Source organism: Balaenoptera ricei, chromosome 3, assembly GCF_028023285.1.
Source record: "Balaenoptera ricei isolate mBalRic1 chromosome 3, mBalRic1.hap2, whole genome shotgun sequence".
NCBI classification, from domain to species: Eukaryota; Metazoa; Chordata; class Mammalia; order Artiodactyla; family Balaenopteridae; genus Balaenoptera; species Balaenoptera ricei.
Window position 1 is genome coordinate 164,857,280 of NC_082641.1, and position 22,367 is coordinate 164,879,646.

Below are 22,367 nucleotides of genomic sequence, written 5' to 3' on the forward strand. Positions count from 1 at the left end.
CTATGGTCACAGAGGTAGAATGTGCCATTAGCTAAGGCCAACATGGGCTCTACTTCTGCAGCCCAGGAGTGCATTCAGCTTCACCTGAAAGATAGGAGCTGAGAGTTGTAAGGTGTGGTTGCCACAGCAAAATCATGATGCTGCACAGGAAGAAAAGGATGTTGGGGCAAAAACAGCAAATGTCCAATACATGTAGAATAGAGTTGGAACCTTAAAGGTCTGGACATTAATATTACCTCTGCCACTTATTAGTATGAAATTGGCAAATCACTTCACCTGTCTGGATTTCAGTTTTATCTCTTTAATATGGATATTAAAACATCTACCTCGTAGGGTAAATGAGTGGGGATTGGATTTAAAATAATGAAAGTAGCCTTAATATCATATATCCAATAACAGTCTAGTGTCTAGAATATATAAATAACTCTTACAGCTCAACAATCAAAAAGACAACCGGGGTTTCCTTGGTGGCGCAGTGGTCAAGAAACTGCCTGCCAATGCAGGGGACACGGGTTCGAGCCCTGGTCCAGGAAGATCCCACATGCGGTGGAGCAACTAAGCCCGTGCGCCACAACTACTGAGCCTGTGCTCTAGAGCCCGTGAGCCACAACTACTGAGCCCACGTGCCACAACTACTGAAGCCCGCTCGCCCAGAGCCCGTGCTCCGCAACAAGAGAAGCCACCGCAATGAGAAGCCCGCGCACTGCAGCGGAGTAGCCCCCACTCAACGCAATGAGAGATAAGCCCACGCAGCAACAAAGACCCAACCAGCCAACAATAAATAAATTTATAAAAAAACAAACAAACAAAAAAACACCTTAAGCCTCCAGGGATGATTCTAAAGTGCCCCCTTCCCTCTGGCCTCCTGCCGGATTCTGGCGGCCTCAGGCCAGATCCTGCATCCCAATTAGCCCTGGATATTCTGGATTCATGCCTATTGCCCCAGAGGGCATTAACTGCTCCCTCTTTCACTCAAAAGGGTCAATGTTTGGACTGGGAGGCGGTCGACCCCTACAGGCCAGCACTGGGAGAGCGGAGATCCACATCCCCAGCCTCCCTTTGCTGCCCGCCCCATGCCCGTTCAGAAGACCCTGCTGGCCCCAGGGCAGGCCCTGCCCCCGACCCCAAGACCACTCAGCCTCAGTGACCCCATCTATCAAGTGAGGGACTGCACTGCTTTCTGAGGACCCTGCCAGCCTTAGGGCTTCCTGACAACCTGTCCTGGGCTCCCGGAGGTTCTCTTCGTCTTAGGCCCAAGTGCCAAAATTGAGTTACCACGATCAGCTAACCCTTTTCCAGCCACCCTTTCCAATGTTAACACGCACTGGCTTGCCCTGAACAATCAGCCAAAACTGTATCTCCAAATGCTGTTTCTCTACATTTTCCCCGCAAACCCTGGATGGGTTTTTACAAAAGGTCAGAAGCCCTGCTATCTGTGGACCGTGGACTCAACCATTCCGGCCAGAGGCCCGTGGCCCCGGCACCTGGCCGCTCCTCCTAGATGAGGCTGCAGCGCAGGGCCCTGCAGCGAGAAGGGCGAAAGGGAAGCGGACACGGCCTGGCTAAGCCGGCCTGTGGCCCGAGAACTGGGCGGGAGGGCGGGGCCGGGTGGGGAGAGCGGAGCGCCCAGCGAGCCCGAAGGGCCCGCTGGTCCCGGCGGCCGCCAGGGGGCGCCGCCCGCTCGCCTCGCCCCGCCCCGTCCGCTCGGCTCCGCGCGGCGACTGCGGCGGCGCTTCCGCCTGGCCGGCCACGGCCCGGTGTGAACGGCGCCGCGATGTGGCTGGGCCCGGAGGAGGTGCTGGTGGCCAACGCGCTGTGGGTGACGGAGCGGGCCAACCCCTTCTTCGTGCTGCAGCGGCGCCGGGGCCACGGCAAGGGCGGCGGCCTCACGGGTGAGAGGCGCGCGGCGGCCGGGCCTGTGGGCGCCGCAGCGGGGCGGGCGAGGAGGGGGCGCCGGGCGGCGGGGCCCAGGACGAGCGGCCCAGGACAGGCCCAGCCTCGGCGCGTCACTGCGGACGCGCACGTCAGCGCGTGCGGCGGGGGCCTGGGGGCGCGAGGCCGGCACTGAGTTGGGGGGTGGGAGGTAGGAACGCGAACCGCGGGTGGGAGGCAGGGACGGGGTGGGGTGGTGCGAGGTGAGGACGGGGCCAGGGACTCGAGGAAGACAGATGCGCTTGCGTTAGGAGGCGGGTGGGGAGACTTCGGTCAACCAGGGCAGCCAAGAGAAGGCTGGAGGCCGCCTCTGCCCGGACTCGCTGCCCGTGAGCTTCCCGGTGCTTAGCGGAGGCGTGTGCAGCTTCCTGGAAGGGGATTTCACAGCTGAAAGTCCGCGAGATCTTCCGGTCCCCTGCTTCTGCTTTAGTTTCTCCAAGTGCCTCTGAGGAGGGGTCAAGTGACACAAGCATTCGTTTTCTTTTGCCTCCTTCATTCCCAACTCACCAAAGAATTGCCTTTTCAGCAAGATCAGAGTTCCTCCCAGCTGCTGCTGGCCTCAGTCCCCATCCCTCCAGCTTCTCCTCACCCACCTTTTCTGCTTTTTGGTGCGTTGGAGCTGCAGACCGAGGCTTAGCCGAATCGCCAGTATATGTGTTCCGGTGAACCAGCCAAGGTGCCTCTTTGCCCGTCTGGGTACTACACAGGACTAGACCAGACAGGCACCTCCTGGAGTGTGTGGCATTTGGGATCCAGGGGATGCCTACTGGGCATTCCCTCTATGGGTGTTGTCCAAGGTCCCTCATGCTCCAGGACCTGCCCCAGGCACTCCCAAGCAGACCTGGGTCAGTCTTAGGGCCAGACCAGTGCCTGCGCTCCTTGGGTGGCCCATTGTTGCCATTTAGGACCTCAGGCCCAATGTTGACAGGTCTTCCAGTTATCAAGAGAATTTTCTGTGAAATGTCTTAATTTTCAACATTAGCAGCTAATGCAGTCCTACCAGATGCAGATAGAAGCTTCCCATAGGAGAGCTCTTCCGTCAGTCTTTCCTGGGCCACACCTCCAGATGTGGAAGAGACTGTACCATTCCCAAGAAACCTGTTCCCTTCGGTGCCTTGAGCTCCCTCCCAGAGGCCTCTAGAATCACAGGAGCCAGTGCTGGACCTGCCTCCTGGACTAGGCTGTTCAGTGGAGGTTAGACAGCAGCCCCTCTGGAGAGACTGACCGGTGGTCAACCTTGAAGCCCATGTAGAAAAGCAATGCTTGGGCGACCAGTATCTTTGGTTGCAGCAGCATACCGTTGTGTCAGATTTCAGTGCTTGTTCTGTGCTCTGTTTCTCCACAGATCATCTCAGCAGGTGGGTGGGTCCCTCTGTGCTCTGCTTTCCTGTACAGAGAAGGCCCTTTCTACCACACTCATCTCTCCATGTCCCCCAAGGCAGAGCTCCCCAGGTCCCCCCTGGTAACCACACCTTGAACTCTCTGCTCCAGCTAGGTTTGGTGAGTCCTGGCATGGCCTCTGGCATGGCCTCCCCTGTGCCATCATGGACATCGTGGCTTCCTGACCGCTGTCTCCCTGGGGGAGGAACAGTTAGTGATGTGGTTTTACTCAAGCTGTCTTTTAAAAACAGATACCAACCTAGATTCTTCATTGAAGAGTGTGATGAGATGGCCTGCCCATTAAAAAGTTTTCAAGTCTTGCAATATGGATATGCCAACAATATAGGAATTAAAATAAAATTTCTGAGACCAGAAGAGAAACCTCAACACAAACAGTAAAAAGCAGTTTATTCCAAACACTGATAAGGCTTGAATATGCCACTTTAACTGCAATTTAGAGAGGCATTTTAGAACATTTCAGTAAAACAAGGGAGAGATTACAGACTCCTGACTTGGATGTATGTGAAGAGTACCTTCTTTTGTAACTGGTTATTTTATTTATTAGCGACTGGAGGGGGGAAAAATCAAATTAAAAATGGAATATGAAACAGAAGTGTTAAAATCGAGCAATAAAATCAATAGAAATTATTCTGATATCAACAGGAAAATGGTAACAAAATATTTTCAGATCATACCAAAAGTAGCACTTCATGAAAAGGAAAAAATAAGTTTCAAATAGGAACAATGGACAGGCTTTTATGTAGCTGGGTAATTCAATTAATGAAGAAGAATGAATCGAATAGTGGTAAAAGGTAGACATTTCCTCTAATTTATTGGGGAAATAGTGACATTGCCAAATGTCAATGACATTGTGATGAGAAGGAAAACTTGAAATGCCCTAAAATGCTTCAGTTCAGAGATGGAAAAAAAAAACAAAACGGGATCGGTGTTTTCCTAAATTGGACAATTCTAAAAATTTGCATGTTCTTTTTATTCATGACTTTTGAGGCTACATTATCTTCCTGTCGTTGATGTGGAAAACGATGTTACAAAATCATCGTCTTATGAAAAAGGCATCAGAGTACACAGCCAAAAAGGCCGCACATGTCAGACAAACATGTCTTAAGAGATGTGTCTGGCAGTTAATGAAACATATTATTTTTCTGGATTTTGTGATATTTGTAGTATTGTTGTTTTGTTTTTAATTGTCATTGTTGTACTTTCTCATTCTGAAGAAATACTTGTTTTCAAACCTGATTTTGTATTTTTCTTGAAGAGGGCCTCCCAGATCATCTAAGCTTTGGGCCCCGTAAAACATGAATCTGCCCCTGCCTGCAAGTGTTTCTGAGTCAGGAGGACAAGCAGAAGCTTCCAGGAAGAAGTGGGAGGGGATTTTTTGATAGGGATCAGACACTGGCTGAAGGCCTTTGAGGAAAAAGAAGTAATTTAGTGGACCAGGGTAATGTAAGTTGTTTCACCCTCTGGGCTGGGGCTTTGGGGGCAGTGCCACCCTCCTGGCTGCCTCCAGCCAGGCCCAGCTCTCAGCGCAGCCCTCCCTCCCCCTCCCCTCTCTCTGCCCTGTTGCCAGGTCTTCTCGTGGGCACCCTGGATGTGGTGCTGGACTCGAGCGCCCGGGTGGCCCCTTACCGCATCCTGCACCAGACCCAGGACTCGCAGGTCTACTGGACAGTGGCGTGCGGTAGGTGCCCTGGATCACGAGGGGTGCTGGGCAGGGCCTGCCCCAGAGAGGAGGGGACGCAGCCTGCATTCCTGCATTGGACGTGGCCCACTGAGAACCCGACGCTGCCCCTTGTTCAGACAGCACAGCCCAGGCCAGCATCCAGCTTAGGAAGGCAGCTCAGCTGCGCACAGATGCAGGGCGAGCGGACGTGGGCCCCACGAAGCCCTGCGTGCCTCTCTGAGGGCTTGGCCTTGGGCAGTGTCCATGTTCTCCTGCTAACCTTTTCTCGAGGTGGATGCAGCCGATCATTATCCATGGACTACATATTTTTTAATTCACCTACTCACTAAAAGTGATCTGTAAACCCCAAAATCAATACCTGTGGTACTTTTGGGGTCATTTGTGGACATCTGTGGAAATGTGTGTCTGCAGAGCAATGAAAAATTTGAGTCACCAGACACACAGGTTCCCAGCTGAGGTGGAACAAGGCATCCTTCTGCCTTCTTGTTTCAGCTCTCAAACCATAAACACGTCTCCTTTTAGAAGTCTAAGCACCATGCTTTTCACATTTTGTGTTATCTGTTGGTGACTTTGCTGTTTAAAACGGCCCCAGGTATAGTGCTGAAGTGCTGTGTGGTGTTTTTAAGCGCGGGAAGCTGTGATGTGCCTCATGGAGAAATACGAGTTAGATGAGCTTCCTTCAGGCATGAGTTACAGTGCTTCTGGCTGTGAGTTCAATGCTAGGGTATTAAAAATATATATTAAATGAGGTGTCTTTAGGCAGAAAGACATATAAGGCAAAGTAGTGTATTGATCGGTTGGTGAAAATGTTGTGACCAGAGGCTCGCACGAACTTAGCCCTGTAGCTCCCCTGGGAGCAGTACTGGCAAATTCAGTGTTCCAGGAGACTTTGTAGAACATAACCACTGTGAATAACGAGAATCGCCGGTAGCTGTCCTCCTCGGAGGACACACCCACCCTCCCAGGAGTCCAGGAGGAAGTCCCCTTTCAGCTGGACCAGCCTGGCTGAGGTCCCTGGGATAAAACAGCAGTCATAGCTGGCACTCAGACAGCACTTCCTGCGTGCCAGACATGTGAACCTCCCAACAACTCCAGAAGGTGGAACTTTGATTTTCCCCATTTTGAAGATGAGGAAACTGTGGCGCAGAGGGGTTAAGTAACCTGCCCAAAGTCACACAGAACCACAGATCAGACCCAGAGCACCTGTTCGTGTCCACTGTGCTGAAAATCTCTCTGTGCTAGAAGCCACAGTGTCACTGTCCCCCAGGATAATGGTTTTCCTTGGAGACCTGAGAAGAGGTGTTGGGAGTGTTCACAGCTGGACTCCAGCTTGGGGGGCTGGGGGAGAGGTTAAGGGGTGAAGGCACCAGGGTGCCCAGAGTGGGGCACTCGCAGGAGAGAGGCTTCCTGTGCGGTAGGGCCCAGGGCAGTTGGTGTGTGCCTGGGCTAAGATGAGACGCTTCACTCTAAAATGGGCCCTTGAGATGTTCATCTTTGTCTCAAGGTGTTCCTTCTCAGGAAGCAGGTGGAGAGGGGCAGTGGCAGTGAGAGCAGCCTCTCTGTGGGGAGAGAGGAGTGTGGCTACTCTGGGGGGCCTTGTGGGAACCCCATTGGTGGCATCAGGGCCTGCTGCTGGGGAGGGACCCAGCTGCACCGTGGAGTCCCTGCCCTGGTCAGGCCCCTGTGCTCATCTGCTCATGCCTCTCTGTTTTTACCCACCACCTCTCTTCAGCTCTCCAAAAGCAGACACCTACTGACACCTGCCACTGAATCTCCACTCCTTAGACTGCCATTAAAGGACTTTTCAGGGTCTGCCTGCCTTCATTTCTGTCTTCCTCCGCCCACCAGCTCACACCTGGCCTTCGGCCAGACAAGACATTTGCAGGGCCTGAAGTTCTTAACCATACCTGTCCTGGCTGGTGTACCTACAGCGTCGCCCCATGTCCACTTTACCTCCTCCTGCTCTGTTGAGTACCTACGCAGATGGCACATCCTATGGAAAACCTTCCCAGATTCCCCAGACTCATGTACCTACCCTTCTCCCTCCTCTAGACTTGCCATGTCTCCACCGGCACTTTTGCACTGAAGGCTCGCTGGCTCTCCCACTAGGCCAGCAATTCCCTGAGGGTGTGGGCAGGTTCTGCAGCTGGGCAGCGTGGATCAGCGTTATGGTGTGGTCACTTCCCAGCTCGGTGACCTTGGGCAACGTACTCAGCCTCTCTGTGCCTCAGCTTCATCCTATAAAATGAAAATAACTGTACCTGTCTCCAGGGTGCTCTAAGAATCAACTAAGATAATCCATAAAAAGTTCTGGAAAACAGAAATAGCACTTAATAATTTAATTAGCTATTATATTTTTTATTCCCAGTACCTAGCATAGAGATGACATAGTTTCAGTGTTTACTTAATGCTAAATGAAGATTGAGTTGCTTTTAACTAATAATTCTTTTAAGTGAATATATGTAAATATTTATAATTAAAATGCAGACAGATCCACACAGGCATTGTGGACAAAATTCCTCTGTTTTAGGCTGCCAGGAACATGTGTGTAAGAGGGTTGCATCACATGCAAATCCAACTTCCAAATTCAAATGTGGGTTCTTGGCAAAAAGAGCAAGAAAGAAAGAACTCCCTTCACCTAACAACTAGACCTTGGCCTCTGTGCACTAGGGAAAGGAGGCCATAATAGATACACAAAGAAAAATGAAAACAAAAATAATTTATGGATGATTTAGGAACTTCCAGAGGTAATTTCTATTTATAGTTATCTATTGTTATGATTATCACTGTTGGTTGTATGATTCTGGGTTTAATCATTTTCACATGGGCATCCTCCCACAGACCCATGGGAGAGGGTCTTTCTGTGGAATTGCTTGTTAGGGTGGTGAGCCTCTTGGGTAAATGTAAAGAAACAAACAAATCGACCCTAACCAAGTCAGGCTGGACGGTGACATGTGACAGAGCAATGAGCAGATGCCTGGGCCAGAGGAGATGACAGGGACCAGCTCAGCCTGGCCAGGGCGGGGTCAGAGCTGAGTCTTCAGCTGTTGGAAAAGTTGTAGCCAGGCAGTGAAGGATGGGGTGACCAGGGATCGGGCGCCCAGCAAAAAATGTCTGTGGTCCACAGTCATGTCGGACTCATGTCTTCGCTAACGCTCCCTCCATGCCGAGTGTGTGGGCCTTCCGTGGTCACAGAAGCAGCTGGGCTTCTGGGTGCTTGCAGCCCACAGACTGTCCCACCCCAGGATGCTGAAAAGGAAGCAGAGCCTTCACTCCTTTTCTTGTTCTTGTGTTAATTCATTAAGAGAAGAGTTCTTAAGTGCAAAAACCCCATGCCAGACACATGAAAAACCCCAAAAAGTGGGGTGCCAGAGGGGCAGCGGAAGCCAGGCCCGGCGGGGACTTCCCTCATCCCTTCAGTTCTCCTCCTGGGGCCCCTTTTCCCAATTCCCTGATGGAGGCAGAGAAAACAGCTGCCTCACTCTTTGGGAGTGGCGATGGGCTGCCTCTCTGAGTTCTCCCGTTTCCACTGGGCCTACAGTGCCCACAAGGACGCCTCCCTGAGGAGGACAGGGACCCCCTCCCAGGTGGGGCAGACACTGGGGGCCAGCCAGACACTGAAAGGGTCAGACAGGGGTTCCTGGAAGAGACGGGATCCAGGTTGGGTTGTGAACTGGGATGAGGAGGAGGAGGCAAAGACCTGGGTGGGGCATCTGGCTTCAGAGAGAGGGATGGGCACCTCTGGCCCAGCAGGAGACCAGCCAGCCAGGGGCCTGGAGTCCTCCAGGAAGCTCCAGCTGCCATCTGTGGATGCCTAAATTCCCAGGAGAGCCACAGTCACCTATACCAAGTCTGACTGTGTCTGGCTAATCACCTGTACGTGGAAGACCACATTAAGTCCTTTTATCTCGAAGAAAAGTAAGTAAGCAAACCTGCAAATGTATAGACTATTTCTGGTAGGACACAGAGGAAACTAGCAGTCACTCTTAACTCTGGGCATTAGAGGGAAATTGAGGCTTTATTTTCCTCATGACTCTGTAATTCTATCTGAATTTTTTTATTTTGTGTTTTTATCAGGACCATTTATGACTTCTGTCATATACATAAAGAAGGAAAGAGTAAGCAGCTCAAAGATTGTAGTCACTTTGGTATAGCAAATTAGGTCACCCATTTTAATCTCTCTTGAGTTTATGTTTAAGGCCTGGTGATTTTATGATTTTCCTTTTCTTTATGCCACCAAACCTCCCTAGGTTCTTCCCGCAAAGAGATCACAAAACACTGGGAATGGCTGGAAAATAACTTACTCCAGACACTGTCCATCTTTGACAATGAGGAAGATATCACCACCTTCGTCAAGGGCAAGATACACGTAAGATTCACTTTCCACTACTGGTTCTCAGTCCCTTTTCTGGGCTACCAGCGTTCACCTTTGTCATCTTCTATAACTTTCAGACAACACCATGTAGTTCTTTCCCCCATTAAACAGAGATGGAAACGAAGGGTCTGATCTTCTTCTTTTAGTGTTGAAAGGGGCAGTTGAACTCATCGTATGCAGGCCCCATCTACTGGCCAGCCACCGGAGTTTAAGCTTAGCTGAGAGTTTCCATTCCCTGCAAAGGGCCTCAGCAAATATGCAGATACACAACTCTGATAGCCAGTTCTTGGCCAACAGAGGAAGAAGTTGGAAATGACAGGATAATTTAAAGTATATTTCTATTATAAAACTAACCTTACTTCAGAATGCACAGACACTTTGACCCAGCAATTCCATTCCTTGGAATTTACCCTACAGTGTATTCATATGTCCAGAATGATGTATGTATCAGGATGATCTCTGCAACACTGTCAGCAAAAAGGCTGGAAACAATGCCTCCCAGTCCCAAGGTAAGAGGGGAAGCAGCTGTTCTTTCCTCTGCAAATTGAGAGCGCTCATACTTGCTAACATAGCAGTTATTGAGTATTTTCTTTACAGTACTGGGCTGAGCACTTTATATTCAGGGGACTTGGTCAGTCATATGTGGTATTCTTAGTGGAATATTTTACAGCTAGCAAAATAATTATGAAGATTGTAGCAATGTGTGAAAGCTTAGCACAGTGATGTTTAGATTGTTTCCTCTTTAGGGAATAATTACATAATGAGCATTTATCTGAGTGTGTGTATGTGTGTGTGTGTGTGTGTGTGTGTGTGTGTGTGTGTGTGTGTGTCTTTTTCTTTCTGTTGGATTATTGCCTTGGGTTAGATTCCTCAGAGGGCAGTTACCGGGTCAAAGTTTCATGATGCAAACTTACGTTGGGCAAGCCCTTGTGACTTCATTATGCCAGAACCTCCTAGACCTGGGCAGATGACACCAAGAGTTCCTCAGCAGTTCTCTGTGTACCTTGGGGTTCAGGGTGGGACCTGTGTTGCCTTTCTAGTTCCAGGAAAATAGACAAAGAGAACAGAGGCAAGTCTTCACTCTCCTAATGAGCCAGCTGGGCAATAATAATAATAACAGCAACATTATGGAATGTTTCCGTTACGCCAGGCCCAAACAAGCTAATCAACAGAACAGAATAAAGTTCTAGATGAGGCAAAGGAAAAAATGGAAATTAGAAAATATTGAGGGAATCCCCAGGCCATCCAGTGGTTAGGACTTGGCACTTTCACTGCTGGGGCCCAGGTTCAATCCCTGGTCAGGGAACTAAGATCCTGTAAGATGCGAGGCCACAAAAACAAAAAACAAAAAACTGAGAACTGGACAATTATGGAAATACTACTGTTTATCAGAATTTGTGAGATGTAGCAAAAGCAGCACACAGAAGGAAATTTAAAGCCTTACATTTTATGTTTTATAACGTGAGGAAAAGAAGAAAGGGTGGAAATTAATGAGCCAGGTGTCCAGTTCAGTAAGTTAGAACGCCAGAGAAACCAGGAAATTAGAAAGAAGGAAATATAGTTATCACAAAAAAATTACTATTCGCTGAAGGCTCAGATTATAGTTAGCAGTTTTTTAGCAATAAAGTATCTTTTAATTAAGATAGGTACCTTATTTTTTTAGACATAATGCTATTGCGTATTTAATATACTACAGTATAGTGTAGACGTAACTTCTATATGCACTGGGAAACCAAAAAATTTGTGACTTGCTTTAATGCGATATTTGCTTTATTGCTATGGTTCAGAACCAAACCTGCAGTATCTTCAGGGTATGCCTGTAACAAAGGGAAGAAGTTAATTCCTTAGAAAATAAAGGAATGATACAGAAAAGCAACAGATGTAAAAAACATCTGTCCAAAAACAGATGTAAAATATAAACAAACCTGTGGCAAAAGTGACCCAGGACAAAAGAAACCTCAAATAAGTGATGTTGGGAATGAAATATGAGAGCATCTATTTAAAAATCAAGGTTAGGGGCTTCCCTGGTGGCGCAGTGGTTAAGAATCCGCCTGCCAGTGCAGGGGACACGGGTTCAAGCCCTGGTCCAGAATGATCCCACATGCTGCGGAGCAGCTAAGCCTGTGCGCCACAACTACTGAGCCTGTGCTCTAGAGCACGTGAGCCACAACTACTGAGCCCGCGTGCCACAATACTGAAGCCCGTGCGCCTAGAGCCTGTGCTCTGCAACAAGAGAAGCCACCGCAATGAGAAGCCCGCGCACCGCAACAAAAAGAGTAGCCCCCGCTCACCACAACTAGAGAAAGCCCACGTGCAGCAACAAAGACCCAATGCAGCCAAAACTAAGTAAAATAAATAAATTTTTTAAATAAAAATAAAAATAAATAAATAAAAGCAGGGTTGAGAGAAAAGAGAGTAAGGGGACTTCCCTGGTGGTCCAGTGGTTAAGACTTCACCTTCCAATGCAGGGGGTGTGGGTTTGATCCCTGGTCCAGGAGCTAAGATCCCACATGCCTCGTGGCCACAAAACCAAAACATAAAACAGAAGCAATATTGTAACAAATTCAATAAAGACTTTAAAAGTGGTCCACATCAAAAAAAATCTTAAAAAAAAAGAGAGAAAGAGAATGCCATAAACAGCTTTAAGCCCATAAATTGTAAGAAGTGAGACAAGATGGACACTCTTAAAATAATATGTTTTAGTTTCCAGTTGCTATTGTAACAAGTTACCATAAACTTAGTGGCTTAAAACAACACAAGTTCCTTTTCTTACAGTTCTGGAGGTCAGAAGTCTGAAATGAATCTCACAGGCTAAAATCAAGGAATTGGCAGGGCTGACTCGTGGAGGCTCTAAGGGGAGAATCTGTTCCTTGCCTTTTGCAGCTTTCAGGAGCCTCGTATTCCGTGATTCTTGGCCCTTAACCTTTCTCTTGAATGCCAGCAGCATGACCTCTTCAGTCAACCAGTCAGTCTCTCTCAACCCTTCTGGGGATTGGGATGTAAACATCTTTGGGGGGGCTATTATTTGGTCTACCACATAATAGAACTTAAACTGAGGCTCACAAAGAAATAGGAAACTTGAATATGCCTAAAACCATCACAGGAATTGAATCAGTAATTTAAAATCTGCCCAGTGATTTTTACAGTCCAGTTGTATCAGCCAACAAACAAAATCCCAGTCCTGTGAGCCAGGCCGTTCATTCCCATTGGTGAGGACCATTACTCCTGAGTAGAGGCCAGCAGACAATGCAGAGGAAAATGCAAAGCAGAGTGTCAGCCCCTCTGCTCCCTGCTTGGGGGACTCCCAGGTGCAGCTGAAGGAGTGGGGAGAGGGGGCTGCCAGCTGAGACCCAGGAAGGTGGCCTGAGGGACAGGGTGCCGTGATGGCCCACAGGCTGTCTGGGGCCCACCTTTCCACTGGTGGGACCCCTTCCCCAACCTCCCAGTAGGTGCATTTGAGGGCAGCAGAAGACAAGGGCAGGGCCTTAGTAACAAGAAGGGTGTTTTGCCAGAGCCTCTTTCCCAGACATAGAGCTAGTTCCTGCAGTAGTGTTCTGGGGAGGCACCAGAGGCAGCTTGAGAGAGAGAAGAGGTTGGAGTTGTTGCAGCTACAGTGGTACTGGCTATACTGAGATGGAGGTACACCTTACCTTTGGGTCCTCACCCCAACTCCTGGCTGTTCTCCCTGCTCATGGATACAGGAATTCGAGGCTGCCAGGAGGCTCAGCAGAAGCAGCAGTCTGGGCCGCAACACTTGCCTTGAATTACTTTAGCTTATCAAGTCATCATCCCCCTGGAAGATCTGCATGTACATTTTGAGCCAAATGCGCTAAGAACCTGTTTTACCCCAGGAGGTTTGGGGTTGGCTTTGTGGCCCAGGGTGATGTCTCTGGGCACGCTGAGCCCAGTGAAGATGCTGGCGGGATACAGCATAGATATGCCCTGAGCTGGGTGGGACCTGTGGCTGGTCTCTGGACCCTGAGCTGGGTAGGTCCTGAGCTGGGTGGGTCCTGCAGCTGGTCTGTGGGCCTTGAGCGGGGGCAAGAGGCAGGAGCCCCCTGGCGTGTGTGGGGGGGAGTATCAAGTACAGAACATCCCCCAAGACGTTGTCACAAGAAATGCACGTCACAGAACAGTGCCACAGCAAGATCCCATTTGGGCAAAGAAAGAGGGGAAAGAGCAGATTGCATGTATTTGCTTAAAGGTGCATCAGTGCCAGCCTGTCTGGGAGGAAACAAAGTGGCTACAACAGCAGAGGAGATGGAGACTCCCTTCTTATTGAACACACTTTTCTACTACTTGCATTTTTTTACCGTGTTTATGTATTATATTTTTCAGATATTTACATTAAAATAACTAAAATGTAAATTTAAAAGTTCCCTTCTCTGATCCAGTAGAGATAATAGCTCAGAGAGTTAGGGGAACTTGCCCAGCATCTGTCTGGCCAGAGCAGACGACAGGCCTACCTGCTTGTGGCCCTTGGGCCAGCGTCCAAGAGTCCTGGGTCCCACCACTTGAGTTCCCTGCGGGAACCAGTCCCCTTGTCCTCCTACAGGGCATCATCGCAGAAGAGAACAAGAACCTGCAGCCCCAGGGAGATGAGGACCCTGGGAAGTTCAAGGAGGCCGAGCTGAAAATGCGGAAGCAGTTTGGGATGCCCGAGGGAGAGAAGCTGGTCAACTACTACTCCTGCAGCTACTGGAAGGGCCGCGTGCCGCGGCAGGGCTGGCTCTACCTGACCGTCAACCACCTGTGCTTCTACTCCTTCCTGCTGGGCAAGGAGGGTGAGTGCAGGCAGCAGGAGCGCCCCCTGTGTCCCCCCTAGCCCCAGTCCCCCAGCTGGCCCCGTCATCCTCAGGGCATCCTCCTCTGCCCTCGCCCTCGCCCTCGCCTCTAGAAAGTGTACCGCCTCCCCAGACTGTCAGAGTTCCTGAGGGCTATCCCTCCTCGGCCCCCGGATATTCTGTCCCCACACACCCACCAGAGGGTCTCCCCAGAACCTAGTGGCCCACGACCAGAACTCCAGACTTGAACCAGGCATCACCGGGCTCTTGGGGGCTCCTGTCATGTATACATCAACCAGCACAGTTCTTCACATAGTGACTTTCTGCACAGGGCCTCCCCTCTTTCAAGTAGAGTGCCAGGGCACGGATCGTCCCTGAGCGGCTCCAGGTTACATGGTGCCTTGGACGTGTGCCCCTGCAGCCACCTGCTGCAGGTCCCTCCCCACAGGAAGCCCTGGCCTCAGGACAAAAGGCAGACTCCCAGCCAGTGCACTCTGCTGCCATGTCGCCCCCAGAAAGAGCCCCCAGGGCTTTAGCTGCTCTCAGTGTGGCCTTTCCTGGGCCCAGCAAGGCCGGCTCCCAGCCATGCACACACACCTGTCACGACCTCCGCTGCCTTTCTCCCACCTTTGCATCTCCTCGTCAGGCAGGGGCCAGTGTCCTCTCTGTGCTGGTCACACCATGTCGTGACTTGTTCCCACATCAGTGCGCTCCCACTAGGTGGGGCTTCTCAAGTCCAGGGTCTCAGCTAGCTCACCTGTTTGTTCATTCATCTCATCCTTTAGCCGTTTGGTGGGCAAACCCAGGAGATTCTCAGGGCTGGGCACTGGGTTGGCCCAGGACGGCCCAGTCCCTCCTCGTGGAGCTGGTGTCCCAGCATAGCTAGGCTCAGGCACGGGGGCTGGGGGGTGGGGAACGGGCAGGCAATAAATGCTGCCCACTCCCCCAGGTGGGTTCTAGGCCCAGGCAGGAGTCAGGAGCCTGCCTGCCCAGCCCTCCAGCTGGTTTGACCTGATGGTGTGTCTGTCCCCTCTGGTGTCCAGTGAGCCTGGTGGTGCAGTGGGTGGACGTCACACGGCTGGAGAAGAACGCCACGCTGCTCTTCCCTGAGAGCATCCGTGTGGACACCCGGGACCAGGAGCTCTTCTTCTCCATGTTCCTCAACATCAGCGAGACCTTCAAGCTCATGGAGCAGCTGGCCAACCTGGCCATGCGGCAGCTACTGGACAGCGAGGGCTTCCTGGAAGACAAAGCACTGCCCAGGCCCCCCCGGCCGCACAGGAACATCTCGGCTCTGAAGCGGTGCGTTGCGCCTCCCCCACCCCCAGCAGGGACCTGCCCTCCTCACCCTTCACAGGCTCCCTGCGTGGAAAGGGGGCCAGGTAAAGGGGTGGTTTTCGATAGTGGGGAGGGCACCAGGAGATTCACGGAGGCGTCATCCTGAAAAACCTACCGCTGACACTGACGTGGAGGGAGTTCTTCATGCGTTACTTCTCGAAGCCCTGGGGTGGGGAGGCTCTCGCAGGCTCCTTGGTCTCAGACAGGAAGCTGAGGCACAGGGAGGTAGAGCAGCTTGCCCCAGGCCCCAGTGCCTTAGCCCGAAGTGAGCAGTGGAGCCCAGGACAGGCACCCCACCACGTCAGCCAGGGCATCCCCACAGGCCCCTTCGGGAAAGCTTCAGAATCCCAGCTCAGGGTACGCCACCTCCATCCCGCCATGATTGACAGCTCTTCTCAGGACCCCTGGGCCCTGACCCCAGGCCCCAGGAGACAGCCCTGCACAGGTCTGAGGTCTCTGCCACCCTGTCTGTGGGAATTGGTAGACAGAGGAATGATTCACTGGGGCTGGCCCCTCCGGAGCACTCCGTTCTCACTCTTCCATTGCAGCTTCAGGGGAAACCTGTAAGCCAGCCAGGAGCTCAGAGATTCCCTGAGCCCCTGGGTCCCACAGCCAGATTCACACCTGTGTGCGCAGAGACTGTGGCCTAGGCCCAGACTCTTGGGTGCATCTTCAGGACCAGAACGCTGTCCAAGGATGTTACTTTCCTGATACGAGTGACACGGTGGCTTTCAGAACCTTCCAGAAAGAAAATGAGCAGGGCCGGACTTGATAGTCTCTGGCATTGTCCATCGAGGTGTGCCTGCCAGGCCGAGCTCAGGCTGCTAGCGGCCCCCATGGGGCTGGGAAGAGAGAGATGTTTACGAGGACAGGGCCACCGCAGGGGCGAGGAACTGGCTACTGGGCCCCTGCCTCACACAGCCATCGGACTGGCGAGTGTGCATTTCCGTTGAGCAACGGCACCCTGTGTTTTTTTCTTTTGGCTGCACCACGCGGCATGTGGAATCTTAGTTCCCCTACCAGGGATCGAACCCATCCCCCCTGCAGTGGAAGCACGGAGTCTTAACCACTGGACCGCTAGGGAAATCCCAGCACCCTGTGTTTTAGTCTTGACTCCACACCTGCCTGTCGGGAGGCCATGTCTGAGTTTCTAGGTGGGGCTGGTCTTCCTAGTGAGAAACAGCGGGGCGGGTGCAGGCACCCTCTGGGCACTACCCACCCTCAGTACCGAGCGTGCTGTTTGTTGACCACTCCTCTGCTGGTCATACGGATGTCCACATTTTACTACTTGACCATTCACTGTGCATGTGTTATTGAACTCTGAGATCCCTGGGCACAACTTGCTCACAGGAGGACCCCCACGAGCCTGAATCCAATGTGGAAACCGAGGGCATGAGGCCACCTTGTGAGTGTGCTAGCCCCAACTCTTGTCCGCTTTTCTATCTCCCCCACCTCGGTTTCACCAGAGACCTGGACGCTCGAGCCAAGAACGAGTGCTACCGTGCCACGTTCCGGCTGCCCGGGGACGAGCGCCTGGACGGCCACACAGGCTGCACCCTGTGGACCCCATTCAACAAGCTGCACATCCCTGGCCAGATGTTTATCTCCAGCAACTACATCTGCTTTGCCAGCAAGGAAGAGGATGCTTGCCACCTCATCATACCCCTGCGGGAGGTGAGCCCTGGGTCCTCGCCAGTGCTGCCCTCTCTTACCAGGGCACGTGGCCAGGTCCCCAGCCCGGGAAGCCCCTCAGGATTTAGTGATGTGAGTGCAGAGGGCACATGGTGGTTCATGTGCTCCCCGAGCACCTGTTGTGTACCAGGCCCTGGCGGGAGTGGGGTGCACTGGATGCCCCCTCAGGGATCAACCTCACCTGGTGGGGAGATGCGGTGGGCCTTGGCCTGCCAGCAGAGCTCACAGTGGGACATAAGGAAACCTCAACAAGGACCCACACCTCCCTGGTCAGAGCCCAGTGGCCTCCTGCAGGTGAGTGTCCCCTAGTCCTGCCTCCTTGGGCCTTGCAGTTAGACTTTGGCAAAGCCCTGCTTTGGCTGGGCGTGGAGGACTCTGATCCCACCCCAGCCCCATGTTACTCTCAGAGGTCACCTCACTGTTCCTGTCCTGACACCTGTCTTGGCTGTGGCTCGGGCTCTAGGAGAGTCATCGGAAATCAGCTCTTACCTTTCAGGAGTGGGGTCAACTATCACCTGTCAAGGGTGGGGTCAGCTCTCACCTGTCAGAGTTATTTTTTCTCCAGTTTCTTGGGCTTCCACAGTGACTCTGGTAGAAACAAGGCCATTTGTCCTGTGCTGTTGTGAAGGTGTAGACAGTGAGGGAGAGCCCCCCACCCCTCCAAGGCCTCCTTTTCCTCATGGCCCAACAGGGCATACTGGCTGTTTAATTGAGGTTTAAGTGAGGTTCTTAAGCTATAAGCTAAAACACAGTATTTTGATTCTATTTAAAATGTAAAGCAGTGGGACCTCCCTGGCCTTTGTGCAAAGCCCTGAAGTTGCACGTATAGTTGCAAATAGGTGTGAGGTAGTGTGCTGCCTCAGTTTCCCCAAGGGAAGTCAGAGACAAAGGACTTAAAGGAGCCACAGCTCCAGGCTGAGGGGCTCAGAGGTGGCCCCTGACCCCACGCTCTCTTTTGGCACTAGGTCTGTGGATTTGTCGTGGGTGCTGTACTGACCTGACCCTGAGACCTGGGGGCTGGCTACAGGGTCATCTTAGGCCCAGCTCCATTTCTCCTGATGGGTCCTGACATTCCTGATGGCAGAGAGCTCTGGCTGAGCCAGGAAGCTCTTGGGATGGGGCTCTGCAACTGGTCCTGATGGAGGCCCCTGCCCAACACTGACCTCAGTATCCTAACCAGGGGGCTTCACAGGGGCTCCTCACTCATGCCAGCCACACTCATGTGTCCACTGGGCTCTTGAATTTGTGCTCCCAAATCTCATCCTCGCCTCTGGAAGTGACACCCCTTCCATCCATTTGCTGAGGTGGAACGCGGGAGCCATCCTTGATTCTGACCTGGCCTCATTCCCACGTCCTGACCGTGGCATGTCCTGTCAGCTTGCTCTCCGGAGCATGTCCCTTCCTCTCTACAGCCACCATCTAAGACAAGCTGTCTGCTTGGGTCACCTCAGCAGTACCTTGTCTGCACCTAAGGCTTGAGGACCTATCCTTTAGATCCCATCCTTCCACAGCAGCCAACATAATTTAAACATCTGCTCACCCTGGGTAGAATCCTCCGGTGTCTTCTGTGATTAGAAGAATCTCCAGTTGCCTGCTGTGACCTGTAAGACCTTCAGTCCACCCACCCCTAGTCAGACCTTGGCCCACACACAGACATGCAGGCACACACACTTACACACCGAAATACACACACACACACACACACACACACACTCTCTCTCTCTCTCTCTCTCTCTCTCTCTCTCTCTCTCTCTCTCTCTCTCTCCCCACCCCTTCTCACTCTGCCCCAGCTTCTCTGGTCTTTCTTTGTCCATCACGCCAGTCTGGCCCCCTCCTCGGGGTGGTTGCTGGCCTCTCCCCTAGCTCTTCGTCTGGCTGCACCAGGTCTCAGCTCAGTTACTACCTCCCTAGAGGTGCCTTCAACAGGAAGCAGCCCAGCGGCCTCCCAGCTTGCCCTGTGGCCCCCACCAGCCCTGGTGACCGTGTTCATTAGCCTGCATGTCCATTGTTTGTACCCACCCCGGGCTGCGGGCCCTGCAGAGGTGCCCCCTCAAAGCCCATCCTGTGCCCTGCACACTTGTACTGCTCTGTTCACACACCTCGCAGTCAGAACTGGGCCCAGGACGCACATCAGGAAGTGCCGAGGGAATGAGTGCTCAGGAGGGCTTGCTCACTGTGCTGTAGGGCAGGGACATGACTGTCCATCTTGGGGAAGCTGATCGGGGCCAGCAGCTGGGCTCAGGCTTTACCTTCTGTGTCACCATCCTGATGACGGTCCTGCAAGGCTGATATGCTCACACCCAACAACAGCTGAAAAAACGAGGTTCAGACATGCCCGTAACTCACACAGCAGCAAGCGGCAGAGTCAGAATGTGAATCGGCCAGGCCTGGAGAGCCCCTCGTCCACTCCCTGCCCCATGCCTGAGAGAATACGACCTAAGCCCACTATGCTCTCAGCTTCACAAAACCATCTGGCTTTACATCCCAAGATACTGACCTCCAAATGGTGTTTTTGTCTTCTCAGGTGACCATTGTCGAAAAAGCTGATAGCTCCAGTGTCCTGCCCAGCCCTCTGTCCATTAGCACCAAGAGCAAAATGACCTTCCTGTTTGCCAACCTGAAAGACCGCGATTTCTTGGTTCAGAGGATCTCTGACTTCCTCCAGAAAATGCCATCCAAGCCACCAGGCAACAGCAGAGCGGGGAGGAAAGCCAGCATTGTGGACTCAGCCCCAGAGGTGAGAGGGCCCTTCAGAGCAGTGGGGTGGGAGTCAGGGCCGGGAGAAGAGCCCAGGCAGCCCTGTGGTGCCTGCCTTGGGCCTTGGGTGGGGAGGGTCCTCGCTTGGTGCAGGGTAGAAAACCTAACCCAGCCCCAGTCTCAGATGTCCTGGCCACACACGCGATGCCTAGGGTCACAGCCCTCTCTGTACCCCGAGACGTGCCCCAGTCCTCCTGAACGTCACCCCTGCCTGCCTCAAGTCCCATTCCACATAAGAAGCCTTCTCTGCCTGGACCAGCCACCCTGATCTCTGTCCCTTATGAACTTCTGCTGCACTGAGAGCCACTCTGTTTAGGCCTGTCCAGCTTGTGTTTATTTACCTGTTGGGAGATTGATTTCTCCCATCAGTCTTTCTTACAGGGTTACCTTTTACTGCAATCTTTTTACTATACCAACAATATTAACAATAATTCTTTAACATCAAAAACTTGTATTTACATTTCCCCAGATGCACATGTTCTTTTTACAGTTTAATCATTTGAATTGAGGTAAACATAGGTCATATACATGTTACAGTGGGTTGGTATAATCCCTTTTTATCTATAGGTTTCTACTCCTCCCTCTCTCTCTCCCTGTCTCTCTCTCTCTCTTTTCTTTTCTTTTCTTGCAGTATTTTGTTGAAGGAATTGGGTCATTTGTGCTATAGAGTTTCTCGCAGTCTGGTGTTTGCTGATTGCATCTCTTGGAAACACTTAACGGGTTCTTTTGTGCCCTGTTTCTTGTAAGTTGGTGGTTGAGTAATGAGATCGAGCTCAGATTTGGATTCAATTGTTTGTGTTGGGGAGTGGGGCGCAGGTCCACTTGTAGGCAGGATTGAGGTGCTGTGTACTTCCACCAACAGGTATGCAATACCTGGTTATGTGCTGTTACCAGTCATTGATAAGCATTGCCTAGATAATTCATTAGGTAACTCATTAGGATTGCAGATGGGGGCACTCTAATTCTATCATTCCTTCTGTTCATTAGCTGGAATATTTCCATATAGAGAAATTTACCCTCAACAACTATTTGGTTACCGTGAGGCACAGTTCATATAGAAAAGGCAGAATAAATCTTTTATTTTTTTTTATTCACCAGTTGTTAAAATGATGAATTGGTTTTCAAATATCCTCAAAATATGACCAATTCAATTTTTTATGTTTACTTTTTAGTGTAATTATGAACTTACAGATTTAAGCAACTTGATGTGTTCCAGTCCATGACAGTTATTATCCTCATTCCATCTGTGACCAGAGGAAGCTTATTCAGGTGACATCTGAGTCCTTTTGACATTACCCTGGCCATGTTTGATCACTTCCTTGCTTCTTGGTATCTTGGACAAGATGTGTGTGCTATTATCAATCTGGATTTGTGAAAACACTTCATGATTAGAAGAGTCCATATAAAAATCCACATATCTGGCTGCTCTGGAAAAATCAGGGGCCCTGACATTACAGGGCCCACGTTCCCACTGAGTGGCATTGGAGCTGAGTGGTGGCACGTACGCTTCAGCTCCCCAGAACCCCACCTGGTCTGGCCCATGAAAGCCTTTAAATTTTTCACCCCTGTAATCGATGCTCAGTCAACTATTAAATAGATAAGGAATGGAAGGGAAGGGAGTGGGCAGAATCAGTGTGCAGTGGAGACATCAAGAAAGGTTTCTTAGAGGAGGTTGGGCTTGATCTGGGATTTCAAGAAACAGTGAGGTTGAATTGGGTGAAGAGGGATGTGAGCAGGAATGTTGAGCTGCCTTCTCAAGGCCCAGTGCCACAAATGGCAGGGCCCGACCAGCCAGTGTAAGCTTGGCCCAGTGGCCCCTTCCAAGCACCTGCCCTTCATTCACCCAACACATTTTGTCGCATTCCCGATAGGTGCCAGGTACTCTTCTAGGCACTAGGAATAGAGCAGATTAGACAAAATTCATGCCCTCTTAGAGCTTATATTCTAGTGAGAGAGACCGTCCGTAAGCAAATAAACATACAATATGTCAGGTGGCAATAAGGGCCAGGGATAAAAATAAAACAGGGTGAAAGGATCAGGATTGCTAGGGGAAGCGGGGGGCTCTGATGAAGTGGTACTTGAAAGAAGTAAGGGAACAGCCCTAAGGTATCTGGGGAAAGGGTATTCGAGGCAGAGGGAATGGCAGGTGCTAAGGCCTGGAGGCAGGATTGAGCTTGGCACAGGCTGCTGAGATGAGTGGAGAGAGGACGCAGGTAGTGAGATTAGAGAGGGAGTGGGAAGCCAGGTCATGTAGCGCCTGTAGGCCCTTGGGAGTACTTAGCTTTGACTCTGAGTGAGATGGGAGCCAGTGGAGGGTTTGACCAGAGGAGGGACACGATCTGTTTATGTTTTAATAGAATTGCTATGGCTGTCATATTGAGAATGGAATAGAGGCGCAGCTGTCCAG

At 51.4% G+C, this 22,367-nt stretch overlaps 1 protein-coding gene across 3 annotated transcripts in view; it reads left to right on the forward strand.

Moving 5' to 3' along the window:
* Positions 1 to 1,707: 1,707 nt before the first annotated feature.
* Positions 1,708 to 22,367, forward strand: part of TBC1D9B (TBC1 domain family member 9B) — a 44,284-nt gene continuing 23,624 nt past the window's right edge. For all 3 annotated transcript variants that reach the window (XM_059917892.1, XM_059917893.1, XM_059917894.1), the window contains exons 1-7: positions 1,708 to 1,892; positions 4,901 to 5,011; positions 9,265 to 9,383; positions 13,945 to 14,173; positions 15,217 to 15,475; positions 16,978 to 17,185; positions 19,728 to 19,940. In XM_059917892.1, coding sequence (XP_059773875.1) covers positions 1,775 to 1,892; positions 4,901 to 5,011; positions 9,265 to 9,383; positions 13,945 to 14,173; positions 15,217 to 15,475; positions 16,978 to 17,185; positions 19,728 to 19,940 — 1,257 coding nt within the window. In that variant the 5' untranslated portion in view covers positions 1,708 to 1,774. The remainder of the gene's footprint in view (positions 1,893 to 4,900; positions 5,012 to 9,264; positions 9,384 to 13,944; positions 14,174 to 15,216; positions 15,476 to 16,977; positions 17,186 to 19,727; positions 19,941 to 22,367) is intronic.